A 19,136-nucleotide genomic window follows, 5' to 3' on the forward strand; every position below is an offset into this window, starting at 1 on the left:
TGTATATTTAACTTTTAGACAAAGTACTAAACTCTTCTCCAAAGCAATCACACCATTTATATTTTCACCAGCAGTGTATGAGAGTTCCAGTTCCTCCACATGCCCACCAACACTTAGTATGGTCAGTCTTTTTAACTGGTTTTAAATTGCAATTCCCCAATGACTAATAATACTGAACATCTTTTCATGTGTGTATTTGCCACCTGCTTTGGTGAAGTGTCTATTCAAATCTTTTGCTCATTTTTAAATTAAGTTGTTTTCCCTTATTGAGTTTTCAGAGTTCTTTATATACTCTAGGTATAAGATACATGATTTTTATCAGATATATGATTTGCGAATATTTTTCCCAGTCTGTGGCTTATCTTTTCATTCTCTTAATTGTGTCTTTGGAAGAACAGAAGTTTTGGAGGAAGTACAATTTGTGCTTTTATGGATAGTGCTTTTAGTGTTAGATACCTTAACAAATCTTTGACTTTTTTTTTAAGGTTTGCTTCTAGAAATTTTATAGTTTTAAGTTTTAAATTTATATGTATAGTCCATTTTGAGCTCATTTTAATATGTTATGAGGTGGGGATCAAGGTTGTTGTTGTTGTATATGGCTATCTAATTGTTCCAGCACTGTTTGCTGAAAAAAGACCATCCTCTTTCCACCAAATTGCCTTCATGCCTTTGCTGAAAATCATACACACACACACACACACACACACATATATACACATTTATCTATGTATCTATCTATATGGGTCTATTTCTGAACTCATTATTCTGTTCCATCAACATATTTGTTTATCTTTTTGCCAGTACTATACTGTCTTTATTGCTGTAGTTTATAATAAGTCTTGAAATCAGGCAGTATTAGTCCTCCAACTGTGTTTTTCAAGGGTATCATTTTAATGCAAGTTTTTTAAAAACTAGAAATGGCTATTCCAATATAGGGTATTATCATCACTTTCCTACTCCAACCTCAACAGTTGTTGAGGTAAACAGTAAACAACTAACAGGAATTACACAAATCTCAGAATCATTCTAAATAGCTCTCGTTTTATATATAAAAATGGACTATGCTTATCTACAGGCAGTTTTATACAAAACCAGATGCACAGTTTAACACATGTAACAATATTTAACTCCCTTACCTGCAAACCATATTTTACTCGTATTTTCTTTAATTCTTTTCTCCTTTCCAACTCTTTTTCCTCCTTACTTAGAGTTGGACCAACTAAAAGGAAAAATTGAGTTTGGTTTAAAAAAAACAAAACAAAACACTAAATCTGATATAATACTGTTTATTTAATAATGAAAAACTAATAGTACTAGTATCCCATTTGCAGATTAACAAAAAGTTCAAATAAATTAATATAAAAGGATCTTAGGTTGTGATGATGTCCTTTCAGCATTTTGGTAATTAAGTCTACTTGGAAAGTAAACCAAAACTCAAAGATTATAGGAATGTTTTAGATACTGAAAGAAACACTGAACATCTTAATTTTTCAATATGGTTACTGTAATAGAAACCCAAATGCAGAAATATTGTGAATTTTCCAAAGGAACATAAGCTGGTGCAAAAGAAAAATAACAGAACCCAAGATTCAAGTTACTATGTAATGTGCCATACTCATTTTCATAATGTAGTATGAGAAAACAAAAAATACATAATGAACATGTATTGTTGGTATTTAAAGGAAACAAATGATGTGAAAAAAATTACTTCTTACTAGTTAAAAGTATCTTTCAATTTTTAAAGCCTTAGATGAGTGGGTTTTAAATAAGATAGCAACATTTTACAATATTATTTATTATAGAAAGTAATGGTATATACACAGATAATATATCAAACAAACTACAAGTAGGAAAGCAAATATATCAACCAATAAATCTTAATACCTTGGCCTATTATTTTCTATGTTACTATTTTACATCAGAGTTTAACTGTGGGTGACTTTTTATATCAGTAAATAGATGTTAAAGGGAAACCAATCTCTATTTATGTCACAATTACTCCTTTGAAGTACATTTAGCTACCACTGCAGCAATGCTTCAAAAGCCTATAGACTGGATTAGCAAAAACAGAGCTAATGATTATCATTCCTGGTCATAAAGTAACCTAATGCTGTAATAGTACAACTAAATTATTACACAGAAAAACCAACTACAATCATAATCTACTAGTCTAGGTCTCAAATTTCAAATACATGTCATTTCTTAGTCTCATTTGATAATATTCACTTAACTATAAATGTATCTCAATAGAGTATTATATCAATTAGATATGAAGCTGGTAACTAACTGATACTTTTTTAGAACACGCAGTGAATTAAAAAGCTACCATGCCAAAAAAAAAAAAAAAAGCTACCATGCCCATAAACAGTATGTTTCACATACCAAAAGGTTCATCTTTCTTATCAAGACGAAGGTGAGCTCTAACCTGCCCTGGTTCACAGCCATCACAGGTATCACTGCCAGGGTGAATGTGAAAGGACAACACAGTCTCTCCAATCTTCACTTCATCTCCATGCTCAAGTACGTAAGGGTCACATTTAGTTTTGGGCTAAAGGAGAAAAAAATTACAAAACCAAACCCAAGAGAGTTACATATGGTTATTTTATTTATGTCTACTGTAAGTAATGTCTGATTATAAAAAAAAAATTTGAGATTGTTCTCAATGAGATAGACATATGCACACACATTTCCACAAAACTTGAAGGTGATGCATAATATTCTACTAGTCAAGAAGATGACAGCTGAACCGAGCAACTTCTAATTTTTTTTTAATATTTATTTTATTTATTATTATTTATTTTTGGCTGCATTGGGTCTTTGTTGCCAGCCGTGGGCTTTCTCTAGCTGCAGCGAGCGGGGGTTACTCTTCGTTGTGGTGCACGGGCTTCTCATTGCAGTGGCTTCTCTTATTGCAGAGCACAGGCTCTAAGCGTGTGGGCTTCACTAGTTGTGGCACATGGGCTCAGTAGTTGTGGCTCGCGGGTTTAGTTGCTCCGCGGCACGTGGGATCTTCCGGGACCAGGGCTCGAAGCCCTGTGCCCTGCATTGGCAGGCAGATTCTTAACGACTGTGCCACCAGGGAAGCCCTCTAATTTTTATATTATCAAAATCCACTGATCTCCCCATCTCCATGCCCAATCCTATCACAGAAATACCCAACTCAAACTTCAAACAGTCTTTTACCAAAATGAATAATCATCACAGTCAAAAAGATGAAGTGTTAAGGAGATAAGTGCATCATATTTCCCTTTTTCCGTCCTCTCTTGATAATTCAGTTTTATCTCTTTTTTTTTTTTTAATTTATTTATTTATTTTAAGGCTGTGTTGGGTCTTCGTTTCTGTGCGAGGGCTTTCTCTAGTTGCGGCAAGTGGGGTCCACTCTTCATCGCGGTGCGCGGGCCTCTCATTATCGTGGCCTCTCTTGTTGCGGAGCACAGGCTCCAGATGCGCAGGCTCAGTAATTGTGGCTCACGGGCTTAGTTGCTCCGCGGCATGTGGGATCTTCCCAGACCAGGGCTCGAACCCGTGTCCCCTGCATTGGCAGGCGGATTCTCAACCACTGCGCCACCAGGGAAGCCCTTATCTCATTTTTGATTCCTATAGACTAAGAATAAGACCTCCCTCCCTCCCTTCCATATATTATCTTATTATGTGCTAAAACACTTTGCTACATGTTGGGATAGAAGAGTTAACTGAATAGACATAGTCCCTGCCTTCAAGGAGTTTCCAGCTTAACAACATTTCCTTTAAAAGTTTAAACACACACACACACACACACACACACACACACACAAAAAGGATGGCCCCTAAAGTTGCTGTAAGAACATTTACTCTGAATAGCTTTAAAATGCATTTATTTCTAAATATAAGGCACAAGTACATAATTAGAAGTCAAAACTCAACAGTTAAGTATCCACTTACTGTATACATTTTTTAGCTCTTTCTAAGAATTCCCTTCCATGTTAACACATTTGGGTGAATACCAATCTGAACTAAATGATATGTATAATAACTATGGCCCTGAGGGATAAAAAGTTTCATTTCAGTTTTTTAAAATAATGTGCAAGTATTTAATTAATAAGTATATACTCACTTGAAGAATCTGTTTTCCATTAACAATTGTACCATTTTGACTGCCTTGATCCACAAGGACATAACTTTGTAAGTCGTGGTCAAAATAAATTTCTGCATGAAACTTAAAAAAAAGAAACCAGGTAATTATAAAGTATTATACTTTTTTTTAAACCATAGATAATTTCTCTATGATAAGATGCAATGAACTTTAGTCTCTTAATAATTTAACTTTTATTATTTTTAATACATTTTTTTCAGAATACAAAAGTATAATAATGCTTCTGGTAGAAATGAGAAGGCTACAGGAGAAGAAGTCACCTATAATTCCACCTATAATTACCATTAATAATTTAGTATGTGTCTTATCGTTTCTACTTTTATAATATAGTTGAGATTATACTATATATATAATTTGAAATAATTTTTTCACCTAATATATTTGTTCATGTTATTAAAAATTCTTAATATGAAAGGTGATTTGAAACATTCAAGGCCGACTTCTGTTTTTTCCAAATTTTCAATACTCAGAACTAATCACTCCCTTCTGTTCCACAGCACTTTATTTATATAACAATTAAATTACACAAAGTTTCCATATATGTGAATGTCACTGTACTGCTTACAATTATCGCTTACATTTATTTATTTTTATTTAATTTATTTATTTATTTATTTGGCTGTGTCAGGTCTTAGCTGCAGCATGCAGGATCTTCCTTGAGGCACGCGGATCTTTCGTTTTGGCATGTGGGCTTCTCTCTAGTTGTGGCGTGTGGGTTTTCTCTCTAGTTGTGGTGCGCAGGCTCCAGAGCGCTGTGGGCACTGTAGTTTGCGGCACGTGGGCTCTCTTGTTGAGGCGCTCGGGCTTAGCTGCCCCGCAGCATGTAGGATCTTAGTTCCCCAACCAGGGATCGAACCCACATCCCCTGCACTGGAAGGTGGATTCTCTACCACTGGACCACCAGGGAAGTCCCTATTGCTTACATTTAGTTTACAATTTTCTTACCACTTAGTACGTAATACAGTGCCTCACATATATTAGGCAGGTACTCAATACATGTGTATTTAACTGGATATAGAGCTGCAGAAATATTTAACTTTAAATTTCATAAACAATACATTGCTGGTGGGAACGTAAAATGGTGCAGCTGCTTTGTGGGGGGTCTGACAGTTCCTCAAAATGTTAAACAGAGAGTTACCATACGATTCAACAATTCTACTCTGAGGTAGGCATCAAGAGAAATGAAAACATACCTCCAAACAAAAACCTGTACGTGAAATGTTCACAGCAGCATTATTCTTAATAACCAAAAAGTGGAAACAATTCAAATGTCCATCAGCTGATGAACAGATAAAATATCTGTATCTGAACAATGGAATATTTGTCAATAAAAAGAAATGAAGTACTGATATATGCTACAACATGGATGAATCTTGAAAACATGCTAAATAAGTAAAAATGCTAGTTACAGGGGCAGAGTCAAGATAGCGTACCAGGAGGACGGGGAATTCGCGTCTCCGCACAACTAGGGCACCTAGCAGGCACCGGTGGGGGACAACAGACACCTAAGGGGACGGGAGGAAACCCCAGCAACTGGGTAGGATGTGGGGCGTGGGGGGAGTGAAGGGGGGGGAGAAGTGGAGGCGGGACGGGACTGGCACACCTAAGGGGTGGCTGGGGGATGGGAAGGGATCCCACGCCCAAAGGGGGAAATTGGGGAACCACTGGGAGGGCAGAGGATCAAAAGGGAGTGTGGCCAGGTTTCCCCTGCCCACTTGGGCCCCCAGGAACCTGTTCAGATCCCAGGCCTGATCCTCTGCCCACCGAGGCCCCCTCCAGCCGAACAGGTCCTGAGGGAGTGGGAGGGAGGGGAGGGGGAGCAAAAGTAAAGGCTGGACCTCCCGGACCGGCATCCCTGAGGGGCGGCTGGGGGAGGGGAGGAGTTCCTACACCCAGCGGGACCCACCCACGGTTAGGGATCCAGTGGTCGGGGAGACCCTGGGGGAGACAGTGGGGGAGGGCCACAAAAGAACGGAAGGGAACGGGGCCAGTGCTTTCCCTGTCCACTTAGGCACCAGGGAGCCTGTTGGGCTCCCAGGCCTAATCCTCTGCCCTCAGAGCCTCCCTCCTGCCTCGCAGAACCCAAGCCCCGTCCCCATCCCCCCACCCAGGGTCCCACCTCTGCACTCAGAGACACCCTCCAACACTTGGCCTAATCCCCACCCACACACCCTCACTCAGGGCCCTACCTCCAAACTCCGGAACTCCACACTCCAGAGGCCCTCCTTTCAATATGCTGCCTCTCCCCTTCAGCGCAGGAACTAAGCAGAGGCCCCGCCCAAAGCCTGAACATGGCCACCTAGGCCCCGCCCCATGCTCAAATGTCACCCCCCACCTGCCTAGGTCCCGCTCCACACTAAATCCCGCCCCTGTCTCTTCCACCCCAGTCTAAACTCTGCCCCCATAGTCAAGGTGCATTTTTTTCTTTTTTCTCTTTTAGATTCGGGTTCTGTTTTACCTTGTTGATTCATTGTTGTTCTTTTATATTTTTATTTTTCCTAATAGATTTTTTATTTTTCTAATTTTATTTTATTCTTTATACTTTGTTATTGTTCTCTCCTTTTGGCTTGTTCCCTGCCCTCCCCCCTTTTTTCTCTTTTTTTCTGTTGTGGTTTTATTTTACCTTGTTGCAGTTGCTTCAATATAGTTTCCTTTTTCCTAATATAATTTTTATCTTTCTAATTCAATTTTGTTTTTTATTCTTTGATACTGTACTGCTCCTTTTTTTCTTTCTTTTTTTTTTACCATGCCACAAAGCTTGCAGGATCTTGGTTCCCAGGCTGGAGATCAGGTCCGAGCTCCTGTGGTGGGAGCTCCGAGTCCAAACCGCTGGACTAACAGAGAACCTCAGACCCCAGGGAATATCAATTGGAGTGAGGCCTCCCAGAGGTCCTCATCTCAGCACCAAGACCCAGCTTTATCCAACTGCCTGCAAACTCCAGTACTGGACATCTCAGGGCAAACAACCAGTAAGACAGGAATACAGCACAAACAAATCAAAAAAAAAAAAAGAAACGACAAAAGAATATGTTACAGACGAAGAAGCAGGTAAAAACCTACAAGACCAAATAAATGAAGATGAAATAGGCAACCTACCTGAAAAAGAATTCAGAATAATGACAGTAAAGATGATCCAAAATCTCGAAAACAGAATGGAGAAAATACAAGAAACATTTAACAAGGATCTAGAAAAACTAAAGAGCAAACAAACAATGATGAACAACACAATTACTGAAATTAAAAAGACTCTAGAAATAATCAATAACAAAATAACGGATAAGTGAGCTGGAAGATAAATGGTGGAAAAAACTGCCAGGGAGCAGAAAAAAGAAAAAAGAATGAAAAGAATTGAGGACAGTCTCAGAGACATCTGGGACAACATTAAACGCACCAACATCCAAATTACAGGGGTCCCAGAAGAAGAAGAGAAAAAGAAAGGGTGTGAGAAAATATTGGAAGAGATTATAGTTGAAAACTTCCCTAACATGGGAAAGGAAATAGTCAATCAAGTCCAGGAAGCACAGAGAGTACCATACAGGATAAACCCAAAGAGAAACACACAGAGACACATATTAATCAAACTATCAAAAAATAAATACAGGGCTCCCCTGGTGGCACAGTGGTTGAGAATCTGTCTGCCAATGCAGGGGACAAGGGTTTGTGCCCTGGTCTGGGAAGATCGCACATGCCGTGGAGCAACTGGGCCCATGAGCCGCAATTACTGAGCCTGCGCGTCTGGAGCCTGTGCTCCACAACGAGAGGCCGCGATAGTGAGAGGCCCGCGCACCGCGACGAAGAGTGGCCCCCGCTTGCCACAACTGGAGAAAGCCCTCGCACAGAAACGAAGACCCAACACAGCCATAAATTTAAAAAAAAGAAAAAATAAATAAATAAAATAAATAAATAAATAAATAAATAAATACAAGGAAAAAATATTAAAAGCAGCAAGGGAAAAGCAACAAATAACATACAAGAGAATCGCCATAAGGTTAACAGGTGATCTTTCAGCAGAAACTCTGCAAGCCAGAAGGGAGTGGCAGGACATATTTAAAGTGCTGAAAAGGAAAAATCTACAAACAAGATTACTCTACCCAGCAAGGACCTCATTCAGATTTGATGGAGAAATTAAAATGTTTACAGACAAGCAAAAGTTAACAGCATTCAGCACCACCAAACCAGCTTTACAACAAATGCTAAAGGAACTTCTCTAGGAAGGAAACACAAGAGAAGGAAAAGACCTACAAAAACAAACTCAAAACAATTAAGAAAATGGTAATAGGAACATACATATTGATAATTACCTTAAATGTAAATGGATTAAATGCTCCAACCAGAAGACATAGACTGGCTGAATGGATACAAAAACAAGACCCATACATATGCTGTCTACAAGAGACCCACTTCAGACCTAGGGACACATACAGACTGAAAGCGAGGGGATGGAAGAAGATATTCCATGCAAATGGAAATCAAAAGAAAGCTGCAGTAGCAATCCTCATATCAGACAAAATAGACTCTAAAATAAAGACTATTACAAGAGACAAAAAAGGACACTACATAATGATCAAAATATCAATCCAAGAAGAAGATATAACAACTGTAAATATTTATGCCCCAACACAGGAGCACCTCAATACATAAAGCAAATGCTAACAGCCATAAAAGGGGAAATCGACAGTAACACAATAATAGTAGGGGATTTTAACACCCCACCTTCACCAATGGACAGATCATCCAAAATGAAAATAAATAAGGAAACACAAGCTTTAAATGACACATTAGACAAGATGGACTTAATTGATATTTATAGAGGACATTCTATCCAAAAACAACAGAATACACTTTCTTCTCAAGGGCTCATGAAACATTCTCCAGGATAGACCATATCTTGGGTCACAAATCAAGCCTTGGTAAATTTAAGAAAATTGAAATCGTATCAAGTATCTGTTCCGACCACAACACTATGAGACTAGATATCAATTACAGGAAAAATACTGTAAAAAATACAAACATATGGAGGCTAAACAATACGCTACTAAATAACCAAGAGATCACTGAAGAGATCAAAGAGGAAATAGAAAATTACCTAGAAACAAATGACAATGAAAACACGACGACCCAAAACATACGGGATGCAGCAAAAGCAGTTCTAAGAGGGAAGTTTATAGCAATACAATCCTACCTCAAGAAACAAGAAACATCTCAAATAAACAACCTAACCTTACACCTAAAGCAACTAGAGAAAGAAGAACAAAATAACCCCAAAGTTAGCCGAAGGAAGGAAATCATAAAGATCAGATCAGAAATAAATGAAAAAGAAATGAAGGAAACAATAGCAGAGATCAATAAAACTAAAAGTTGGTTCTTTGAGAAGATAAGCAAAATTGATAAACCATTAGCCACACTCATCAAGAAAAAAAGGGAGAAGACTCAAAACAACAGAATTAGAAATGAAAAAGGAGAAGTAACAACTGACACTGCAGAAATACAAAGGATCATGAGAGATTACTACAAACAACTCTATGCCAATAAAATGGACAACCCAGAAGAAATGGACAAATTCTTAGAAAAGCACAACCTTCCGAGACTGAACCAGGAAGAAATAGAAAATATAAACAGACCAATCGAAACTGTGATTAAAAATCTTCCAACAAACAAAAGCCCAGGACTAGATGGCTTCTCAGGCAAATTCTATCAAACATTTAGAGAAGAGCTAACACCTATCCTTCTCAAACTCTTCCAAAATATAGCAGAGGGGGGAACACTGCCATACTCATTTGACAAGGCCACCATCACCCTGATACCAAAACCAGACAAATTTGTCACAAAGGAAGAAAACTACAGGCCAATATCACTGATGAACATAGGTGCAAAAATTCCTCAACAAAATACTAGCAAACAGAATCCAACAGCACATTAAAAGGATCATACACCATGGTCAAGTGGGGTTTATTCCAGGAATGCAAGGATTCTTCAGTATATGCAAATCAATCAGTGTGACACACAGTATTAACAAACTGAATGATAAAAACCATACGATAATCTCAATAGATGCAGAAAAAGCTTTCAACAAAATTCAACACCCATTTATGATATGCCAGAAAGTAGGCACAGAGGGAACCTACGTCAACATAATAAAGGCCATATATGACAAACCCACAGCCAACATCATTCTCAATGGTGAAAAACTGAAACCACTTCCACTAAGATCAGGAACACGACAAGGTGGCCCACTCTCACCACTATTATTCAACATAGTTTTGGAAGTTTTAGCCACAGCAATCAGAGAAGAAAAAGAAATAAAAGGAATCCAAATTCGAAAAGAAGTAAAAGTGTCACTGTTTGCAGACGACATGATACTATACATAGAGAATCCTGAAGATGCTACCACAAAACTACTAGAGCTAATCAATGAATTTGGTAAAGTAGCAGGATACAAAATTAATGCACAGAAATCTCTTGCATTCCTATACACTAATGATGAAAAATCTGAAAGTGAAATTAAGAAAACACTCCCATTTACCATTGCAACAAAAAGAATAAAATATCTAGGAATAAACCTACTTAAGGAGACAAAAGACCTGTATGTAGAAAACTGTAAGACACTGATGAAAGAAATTAAAGATGGTACAACCAGATGGAGAGATATACCATGTTCTTGGATTGGAAGAATCAACACTATACTACCCAAAGCAATCTACAGATTCAATGCAATCCCTATCAAACTACCAATGGCATTTTTCACAGCACTAGAACAAAAAATTTCACAATTTGTATGGAAACACAAAAGACTCCGAATAGACAAAACAATTGTGAGAAAGAAAAATGGAGCTGGAGGAATCAGACTCCCTGACTTCAGAGTATACCACAAAGCTACAGTAATCAAGATAGTATGGTACTGGCACAAAAACAGAAATACACATCAATGGAACAGGCTAGAAAGCCCAGAGATAAACCCACGCACATATGGTCACCTTATCTTTGATAAAGGAGGCAAGAATATACAATGGAGAAAAGACAGCCTCTTCAATAAGTGGTGCTGCGAAAACTGGACAGCTACATGTAAAAGCATGAAATTAGAACACTCCCTAACACCATACACAAAAAGAAACTCGTAATGGATTAATAACCTAAATATAAGGCCAGGCACTATAAAACTCTTAGAGGAAAACATGGGCAGAACACTCTATGACATAAATCACAGCAAGATCCTTTTTGAACCACCTCCTAGAGAAATGGAAATAAAAACAAAAATAAACAAAGGGGACCTAAAGAAACTTAAAAGCTTTTGCACAGCAATGGAAACCATAAACAAGACAAAAAGACAACCCTCAGAATGGGAGAAAATATTTGCAAATGAAGCAACTGACAAAGGATTAATCTCCAAAATTTACTAGCAGCTCATGCAGCTCAATATCAAAAAAACAAACAACCCAATCCAAAAATGGGCAGAAGACCTAAATAGACATTTCTCCATAGAAGATATACAGATTGCCAACAAACACATGAAAGGATGCTCAACATCGCTAATCATTACAGAAATGCAAATCAAAACTGCAATGAGGTATCACCTCACACCAGTCAGAATGGCCATCATCAAAAATCTACAAACATTAAATGCTGGAAAGGGTGTGGAGAAAAGGGAACGCTCTTACACTGTTGGTGGCAATGTAAATTGATACAGCCACTATGGAGAACAGTATAGAGGTTCCTTAAAAAACTAAAAATAGAACTATCATATGACCCAGTAATCCCACTACTGGGCATATACCCTGAGAAAACCATAATTTAAAAAGAGTCATGTACCACAATGTTCACTGCAGCTCTATTTACAATAGCCAGGACATGGAAGCAACCTAAGTGTCCATCTACAGATGAATGGATAAAGAAGATGTGGCATATATATACAATGGAGTATTACTTAGCCATAAAAAGAAATGAAATTGAGTTATCTGTAGTGAGGTGGATGGACCTAGAGTCTGTCATACAGAGTGAAGTCAGAAAGAGAAAAACAAATACCGTATGCTAACACATATACATGGAATCAAAAAAAAAAAAAAAAGAAAATGGTTCTGATGAACCTAAGGTCAGGATAGGAATAAAGACACAGACGTAGAGAATGGAGTTGAGCACACGGGGAAAGGTAAGCTGGGACGAAGTGAGAGAGTAGCATTGATATATATACGCTAGCAAACGTAAAACTGACAGCTAGTGGGAAGCAGCTGCATAGCACAGGGAGATCGGCTCGGTGCTTTGTGACCAGCTAGAGGGGTGGGATAGGGAGGGTGGGAGACAGGCACAAGAGGGAGGGGATATGGGGATATACATATGCATATAGCTGACTCACTCTGTTATACAGCAGAAACTAACACAACACTGCAAAGCAGTTATACTCCAATAAAGATGTTAAAAAAAAAAAGTTACAAAAGACTACATATTATACGATTCCATTTATATGAAATGTGCAGAACAGGCAAATCCACAGAGACAGAAAGTAGACTGGTGGTTGCCTAGGGGTGTGGAGGTCAGGTGGAAATGGGGAGTGATCACTATTGAGTATGATGTTTCTTTTCATGGTGATCAAAATGTTCTAAAATTGACTGTGGCGATGGTTACACAACTGTGAATACACTAAAATCCTCTGAATTACACACTTTCAATGGGTAAACAATATACGGTATGTAGACTATATCTCAATAAAGTTCTTAAAAAGTTTCATAAGTATAAACTTATAAAATTGTTCAAACATACAAAAGAATATACTGAAAAATGTCTACCCATGATCCAGCTTTAATAAATTTTGTTATATTTGCCTCAGATACTTAAAAGAAAATAAATTATTATCCACTGACGTGTACTTCACTCTATCCTCCACCCTTTCTTTCAGAGGTTTGATGTTTATTTAATCATGATGTATCTCTTTATACTTTTACCATATATGTATATATCCATAAAAATTATGTTCATTTTGTCTTGTTTGGAACTTGATATAAATAGGAATCACACTATGAATTTTTTATTGAGACAGTTTATAGACAGGAAATTCATAGTTCTTAAATGTACAGTTTGATGAGTTCTGACAAATTTATGCTAAGAGTATATATTTCTTTTATCTTGCTTCTTTGGCTTAATATTATGTTGTGAAGTATATCTAGCTGTTGTGCATAGTTGTGCTACTTTGCTGAATGGTAATCCATTGTATGGCTGTACCACTACGTGTTCTACATATTTCTACACATTCTTCTGATGCCGACATCCAGGTTTTTTCCAAGGTTTTACTATTTTTCAAAATGCTTCTATGAACATTCTTGTATATGCACCCTTCTTGTGGACAATACGAGGGTTTCTCTGGGATATACACTTAGGAATGAAACTGCTAAGCCACAGTATATGCAAACCTTAAACTTTGATACTGCCATTATCATTTTCCAAAGTGGTTGGACCAATTTATATTCCACACCAATCTATAAGAATTCTTGTTGCTCCATGTACTCTTAAACAACACTTTGTATTGTCAGAATTTTTAGTTTTTGCAAACATAACAGGTGTGAAATTAATCTCATCACTGTGATTTTAATTTGCATTTTCCTTATTACTGCTGAGACTGAAACCTTTTCTTATATTTATTAGCCATTTGGGTTTCCTCTTCTGTAAATTTTCTCTTCATGTCCTTCGTACATTTCTTTCAATTGGGTTGTTTAGAATCATAATAACTATATCAAAGAGTTTAAATAGTTTCAAGTCTTTTGACCTGAAACCTTATTCCAAAGAGCTTTCTAAATTATGCTCTCAACAGGAATGATATTTAATAAATAGGATGAATGAAAACTGACATCTTGGTCTCATTTGTACTTCTTAAATTACTACAAATATTGAATGGTTTTCACATATTAACCATATTTCCCCTACTGTGAATTACTTATGTCCTTCTCTCATTTACTCACAGCGCGGTTTGAAAAAATGAATTTGTATGAGCTTTTAAAATATAAAGGATATATATTTTATCAGATCTGACTGTCCTAGTCTGCCTTTTAAATTTATTTAACAAATAAAGAACTTCAAACTTAAATTATTCAGTATTACCTTGTCCTCTGTGATTTTTTTCCTTTTTTTTAAACTTAGAAGGTCCTTTCCTATCCATTCGTTAAATATTCATTTCTGTTTTCCCCCTAATATTAATATGAAGTATGTGGGGTTTTTTTTAATTTTTTCATATACCTGGGTATGTGTGATATATATTGTCAAACTGATTTCACACAGCTAACAAATCATCTATCCCACCAGTGGACATGTTTGTTTAAAAGAAAAAGCAGAAATGCCACCAGAGAACTACCTACATTTTAGACTGAAGTGGGAGAAGGACGTCTTTGCTACTTAAGTTACAGATTGGGTTTTCTTTGGAGGCAGAAGAATCAAGGGTCATAAGAAGGTAAAAAAGAAAGATAACTTGGTCAGAGTTAGGATTACGAGGATTTCCTTCCCTCTGAATGAGTACAAAGTAAAAATAACTAGACTTTCAAACTAATAATGGGAAAACAAATTTCATTCCAAAAAGACAAAAATCACAAAAAATACATATGTTAGAATTATATTATAGTCCATTAAATAGAAACAAAATGGGGATGATGAAAGGTCAAAAAAAAAAAAGAAAAAAGGTAACAGTCAGAAAAGGGAGGGGGGAAAAGTACAGAAAATATAGTAAAGAAAAAAGATAAATGAGAGTTTTGGTAGCTAAACCTTGTAACTTAAGCTGCAACTGTTCTTATTGTTTGTTTTGAAAAACCCGACTACTCTTTTTCCTGAAACCATTAGAGACGCAACTAGGAAAAGCTATAAATGGAAAGCCTTGGATGGTAGAGGATAGATTGTTCTTGAGTTGGAAAATACCCTGGACTCAAAGTAACCATGCACTAAAGTAGCCTGAATCCAGGTCTGATTTATTTTTGAACTGCTATAATATCTAGCGTATTTATTTCATTCAATAAATATTTGTTAAATGGGTATTACTTTAATACTTAAATTAATCCACATTTTCTACTCCTGCACCAGACTGTTAAAAATTAAACATAATTTTAGCTCATCCAAATTGTGAAAGAGAATTTTTATTTTCTCAAGCAGTGGAATAAACAAATCTGCATTGCTTTCATTACCATTACTATATTAACTATTAACCTTTCTTTTTAATGGGAAAAATCCTAAGCTTTCTGCCATAATGATGATTTACAAAATCACATCTAGGGGGCTGTAACTGAAAAATCAAAGAGCTTACCTTACTGACACCAACTTCAGGGATTCGGAGAGTATGCTCCATATCTTTTTCTCTGCAGAGTTAAGTAAAATGCCTTTAATTATTTTTGAAGCATACATAAATGTAGCACTTAAAGAATTTTTTTGAAGATAAGTTTTTTTGTTTTAAAAGATAATGTTAAAATATAAGTCTCTCTATCACACTAAATCTGGTTTCCATAATGCTACTCTAATTTCCTGTTTGAAAGAAGGTTCCAGAATTACTTTTACTCTTTGGTACATCTGTCACAGGCTAGTAAACATCCAGTGAGACAAAATATCCTTTGTACTAATGTCAATCACTTTTTCCAGACCTGTTGACTGTTTCCACTTCTATTACTACATGTAAAAAAAGTATACTATTTCTAAGAATTTAAAATTAAGATATCGCATGGAACCTGAATTAAAGATACATTACCTTTCCAGTTGGGAAGAAAGGAAATTATCCTACTCATGATTAAAACCTACCTCTCTACCAAGCTGGCTGAATTACAAAGGGGTAAAGGAAAAGAATCAGAGGAGGTCAATGGTGGGTTTAAGTAATTTAAACCTAAAAAAAGCAATACAAAAGATAAGAAAATGACAAAAACCTCTGTGGAAGGTATCATATCACCAAGATTTTACCTCTTTACCTAGGCAGTCCCCTTTAGGGATAATGAGGTTATATCTCCAATTGTCTTCCAAAAGCAGGTGACAAAAGGTAAGTGTCAGAATATTTTTTGAGTGGAAAAGGGAGGGACATGGATGTCACTTTTTGCCTATTCAACAAGTACCATGCATATTTAATGATTAACTGCTCAGGAAAAGTACAGTCCACTGGAATAAGACAAATACACAAATATAATAACAAACATTTTTACCTTCCAATTGTAGCAGGATTTACAGCTGTAATGATAAAAAGTGATCCTGTCTGCAACACAGGTGATCTAATTACAATTACTCTAATACATGGGGGCCAAATTTTTTCTTCATCTGCCAAAGAAAGAAATGTGTACATATTAATTCAAATGCTATGGGAAAAAATTAGAAATGTATAGGGATGAGTAGGAGGCATACATAAAGTAAAAATATATTGATAAAATCTTCATTCTGTTTAAAACAACATTCTTAAATTCTGCTATATCACATACACAGTAAGTAAGGTTTAACAATGTTACCAATTTAAAATGATCAACCTATGGGACTTCCCTGGTGGTCCAGTGGTTAAGACTACACACTTCCACTGCAGGGGGGCACAGGCTCGACCCCAGTCAGGGAACTAAGATCCCACATGCCGTGCAACGTGGCCAAAAATAAATAAATTTATAAAAAGATCAACCTAAAGATATTCAGCACCTATCACAATTATAAAATAATCAACTCTCTCTTTTTTAAGGTCTTGGAATTTGAAAGTATCTCAAAAAAGCATTTTTACATTAAGTTAGAAAAACTGAGTCTGCCCTTTTTAAGAAAAAATAAGAGGAAATTCCATTAAGAACAAAATAAGCTCATATACACCAATTATGAAATCCTGAGTTTTAAAAGTATATCTTTATATCCTCAAGTAAAATAAATATTAGATTTACCGTAATACCTATGTAAGCTGAATTCATGGACTACTCTTTTTAAAGGCAACTGCTTTCCATCCCTCAATTACAAAAGTGGACAATTATCTAATCCACTAAAATAGACTTTGTACCTACTTTAGGATTAGAAAGTAGGTAACTTGGTTTTGTGTTCTACTGACTAAGCCATACAATGCAATCAAACATCAGGATCCAAGTACTAGTCATTTATTCACATCCTACTCTTGAAAAATAACCAAGCAGTTATAATTTTTAATAATGTCATTAATCTCTTTAAAACAATCAGCTCACTTTTTGGTAGATATATTATATGGGTTACTAACACTTTTAACTGTTTTGCACTTTTACAATGACCATACTTGGTTATTTATGTAAAATTAAATAATGGCCATTAACTCACCTTCATCTTCAGTATCTTCTGCAGTTACATTGTCTTCACTGGTAATGTCTTCATCATAACTGTCCTCGGTCTGAGAGTCTGTAATTTCACCTTCTTCGGGCTCACTATCAGTCTCTATGATTTTCTCATCTTTAAATGAAGCCGAATTATAAATGTTTTCATTAAGAGGAGATTCTACAGTCTTTGCGCTAACTGGAACAGTATATTTGGGGGGACTCTTTTTGTAATGAATGTCTATTTTGGCCTTCTTTTTCACATTTGCAAAATCTTCTCCCTCACTGCAGCTTATATGTTCAATACTTGATGTTTTTTGATCTTCTGAATTCAAATTCTGGAAAGAGGTGGGAACAGGAGAGAAGACTCTTAAACATGACCATCTTGTATTTAATGCTACATGTTTCAATGAATTAGTGAAGATATATGTACAGTGAAGTAACAATAGCTATTATCTCTACTGCCTCTTCCTCTCATGTTCCCTTTCCTGGTTAATGATATTACCATCCACTTATCCAAATCATAAGTCTTTGACATCTCCTTAACCACCACTTGAAATCAACTACCAAGTGTTATAGACTCTGTTTGAAATTTATCCCAATTTTCTCTCCTTATCTATTTTCAGTGTCTTAACTGTCCCAGTCCAGGCCCTCATCACATATTGCTTGGACATGTGACAGCCTAGAACAATGCTGTCAAAAATAAAATGCAAGTTATATTTATACTTTAAAATTGTCTAGTAGGGCCATTAAAAAGGTAAAAAGAAACCAGTGAAATTCATTTTATCTAACCCAGTACTTACAAAATATTATTAATTATATATAAAATTAACATTTAATCAATATAAAAATTACCAAAATATTTTACATGGATTTTCTGTACTAAGTCTTCAAAATTGAGTGCAGTTTACACTTAGAAAGCATCTTAATTAGGATTAGCTACATTTCAAGTATTCAATAGCCAGATGGAGCTGGCTGAACAGTGCAGGCCTAGAGAATACAACTAAACCTGAATTTTCTTTTTGAACATTGAGCCAATTATCAAGTCAACATACATAACATAAAGAATTAGCTTTAATTACAGCAGGGATTTAAAGGTCCAAATGTACCTAATGTAGCAGAACTGAAGTTTTGCTAAAATTTAATATATTAGAGAGTTGGTTTGATAATACAAAAGAAGTACAGATGAATCAGTTACATCTCTTTTGTTCCAAAATTCCAACTTACCTGGCATAAGCCTTTTATTATTTATTATACATGCATACTGGGCATACCCTAGGACAAATGAACAAATCTATTATTTTAACTTTAGAAGAAACAGAGGGTTATTTTCCTTTGGTTTGTAACACAGTCTGAATTTTCTTTCTATCTTAGAGCAACATGATGAAGTGAATTCATACGTTCCGCTGTTACTTTATAAAATATGAGAGCATCTTAAACACACTTGTGTTTGTTTGTTTTTTTAATTAATTAATTTATTTATTTTTGGCTGCGTTGGTCTTTGTTGCTGTGCGCGGCCTTTCTCTAGTTGCAGTGGGTGGGGGCTACTCTTCGTTGTGGTGCGCGGGCTTCTCATTGCAGTGGCTTCTCTTGTTGCGGAGCATGGGCTCTAGGTGCGTGGGCTTCAGTAGCTGTGGCACGTGGGCTCAGTATTTGTGGCTCATGGGCTCTAGATCGCAGGCTCAGGAGTTGTCGTGCACAGGCTTAGCTACTCCGTGGCATTTGGAATCTTCCCAGACCAGGGATCGAACCTGTGTCCC

At 36.4% G+C, this 19,136-nt stretch overlaps 1 protein-coding gene across 3 annotated transcripts in view; it reads right to left on the reverse strand.

Moving 5' to 3' along the window:
• The window catches only part of AGGF1 (angiogenic factor with G-patch and FHA domains 1), a 47,802-nt gene that overhangs the window by 7,881 nt on the left and 20,785 nt on the right, over positions 1-19,136 (reverse strand). For 2 of the 3 annotated variants that reach the window (XM_082457230.1, XM_082457229.1), the window contains exons 6-11: positions 17,384-17,714; positions 16,279-16,390; positions 15,402-15,453; positions 4,094-4,195; positions 2,383-2,548; positions 1,137-1,219 (exon numbers count right to left, since the gene is read on the reverse strand). In XM_082457230.1, the coding sequence (XP_082313356.1) occupies positions 1,137-1,219; positions 2,383-2,548; positions 4,094-4,195; positions 15,402-15,453; positions 16,279-16,390; positions 17,384-17,714 (846 nt within the window). The remainder of the gene's footprint in view (positions 1-1,136; positions 1,220-2,382; positions 2,549-4,093; positions 4,196-15,401; positions 15,454-16,278; positions 16,391-17,383; positions 17,715-19,136) is intronic. The other variant, XM_082457231.1, reaches the window with a different exon arrangement.

The sequence above is a fragment of the Balaenoptera physalus genome (genome assembly GCF_965194825.1).
Source record: "Balaenoptera physalus genome assembly, chromosome: 3".
NCBI classification, from domain to species: domain Eukaryota; kingdom Metazoa; phylum Chordata; class Mammalia; order Artiodactyla; family Balaenopteridae; genus Balaenoptera; species Balaenoptera physalus.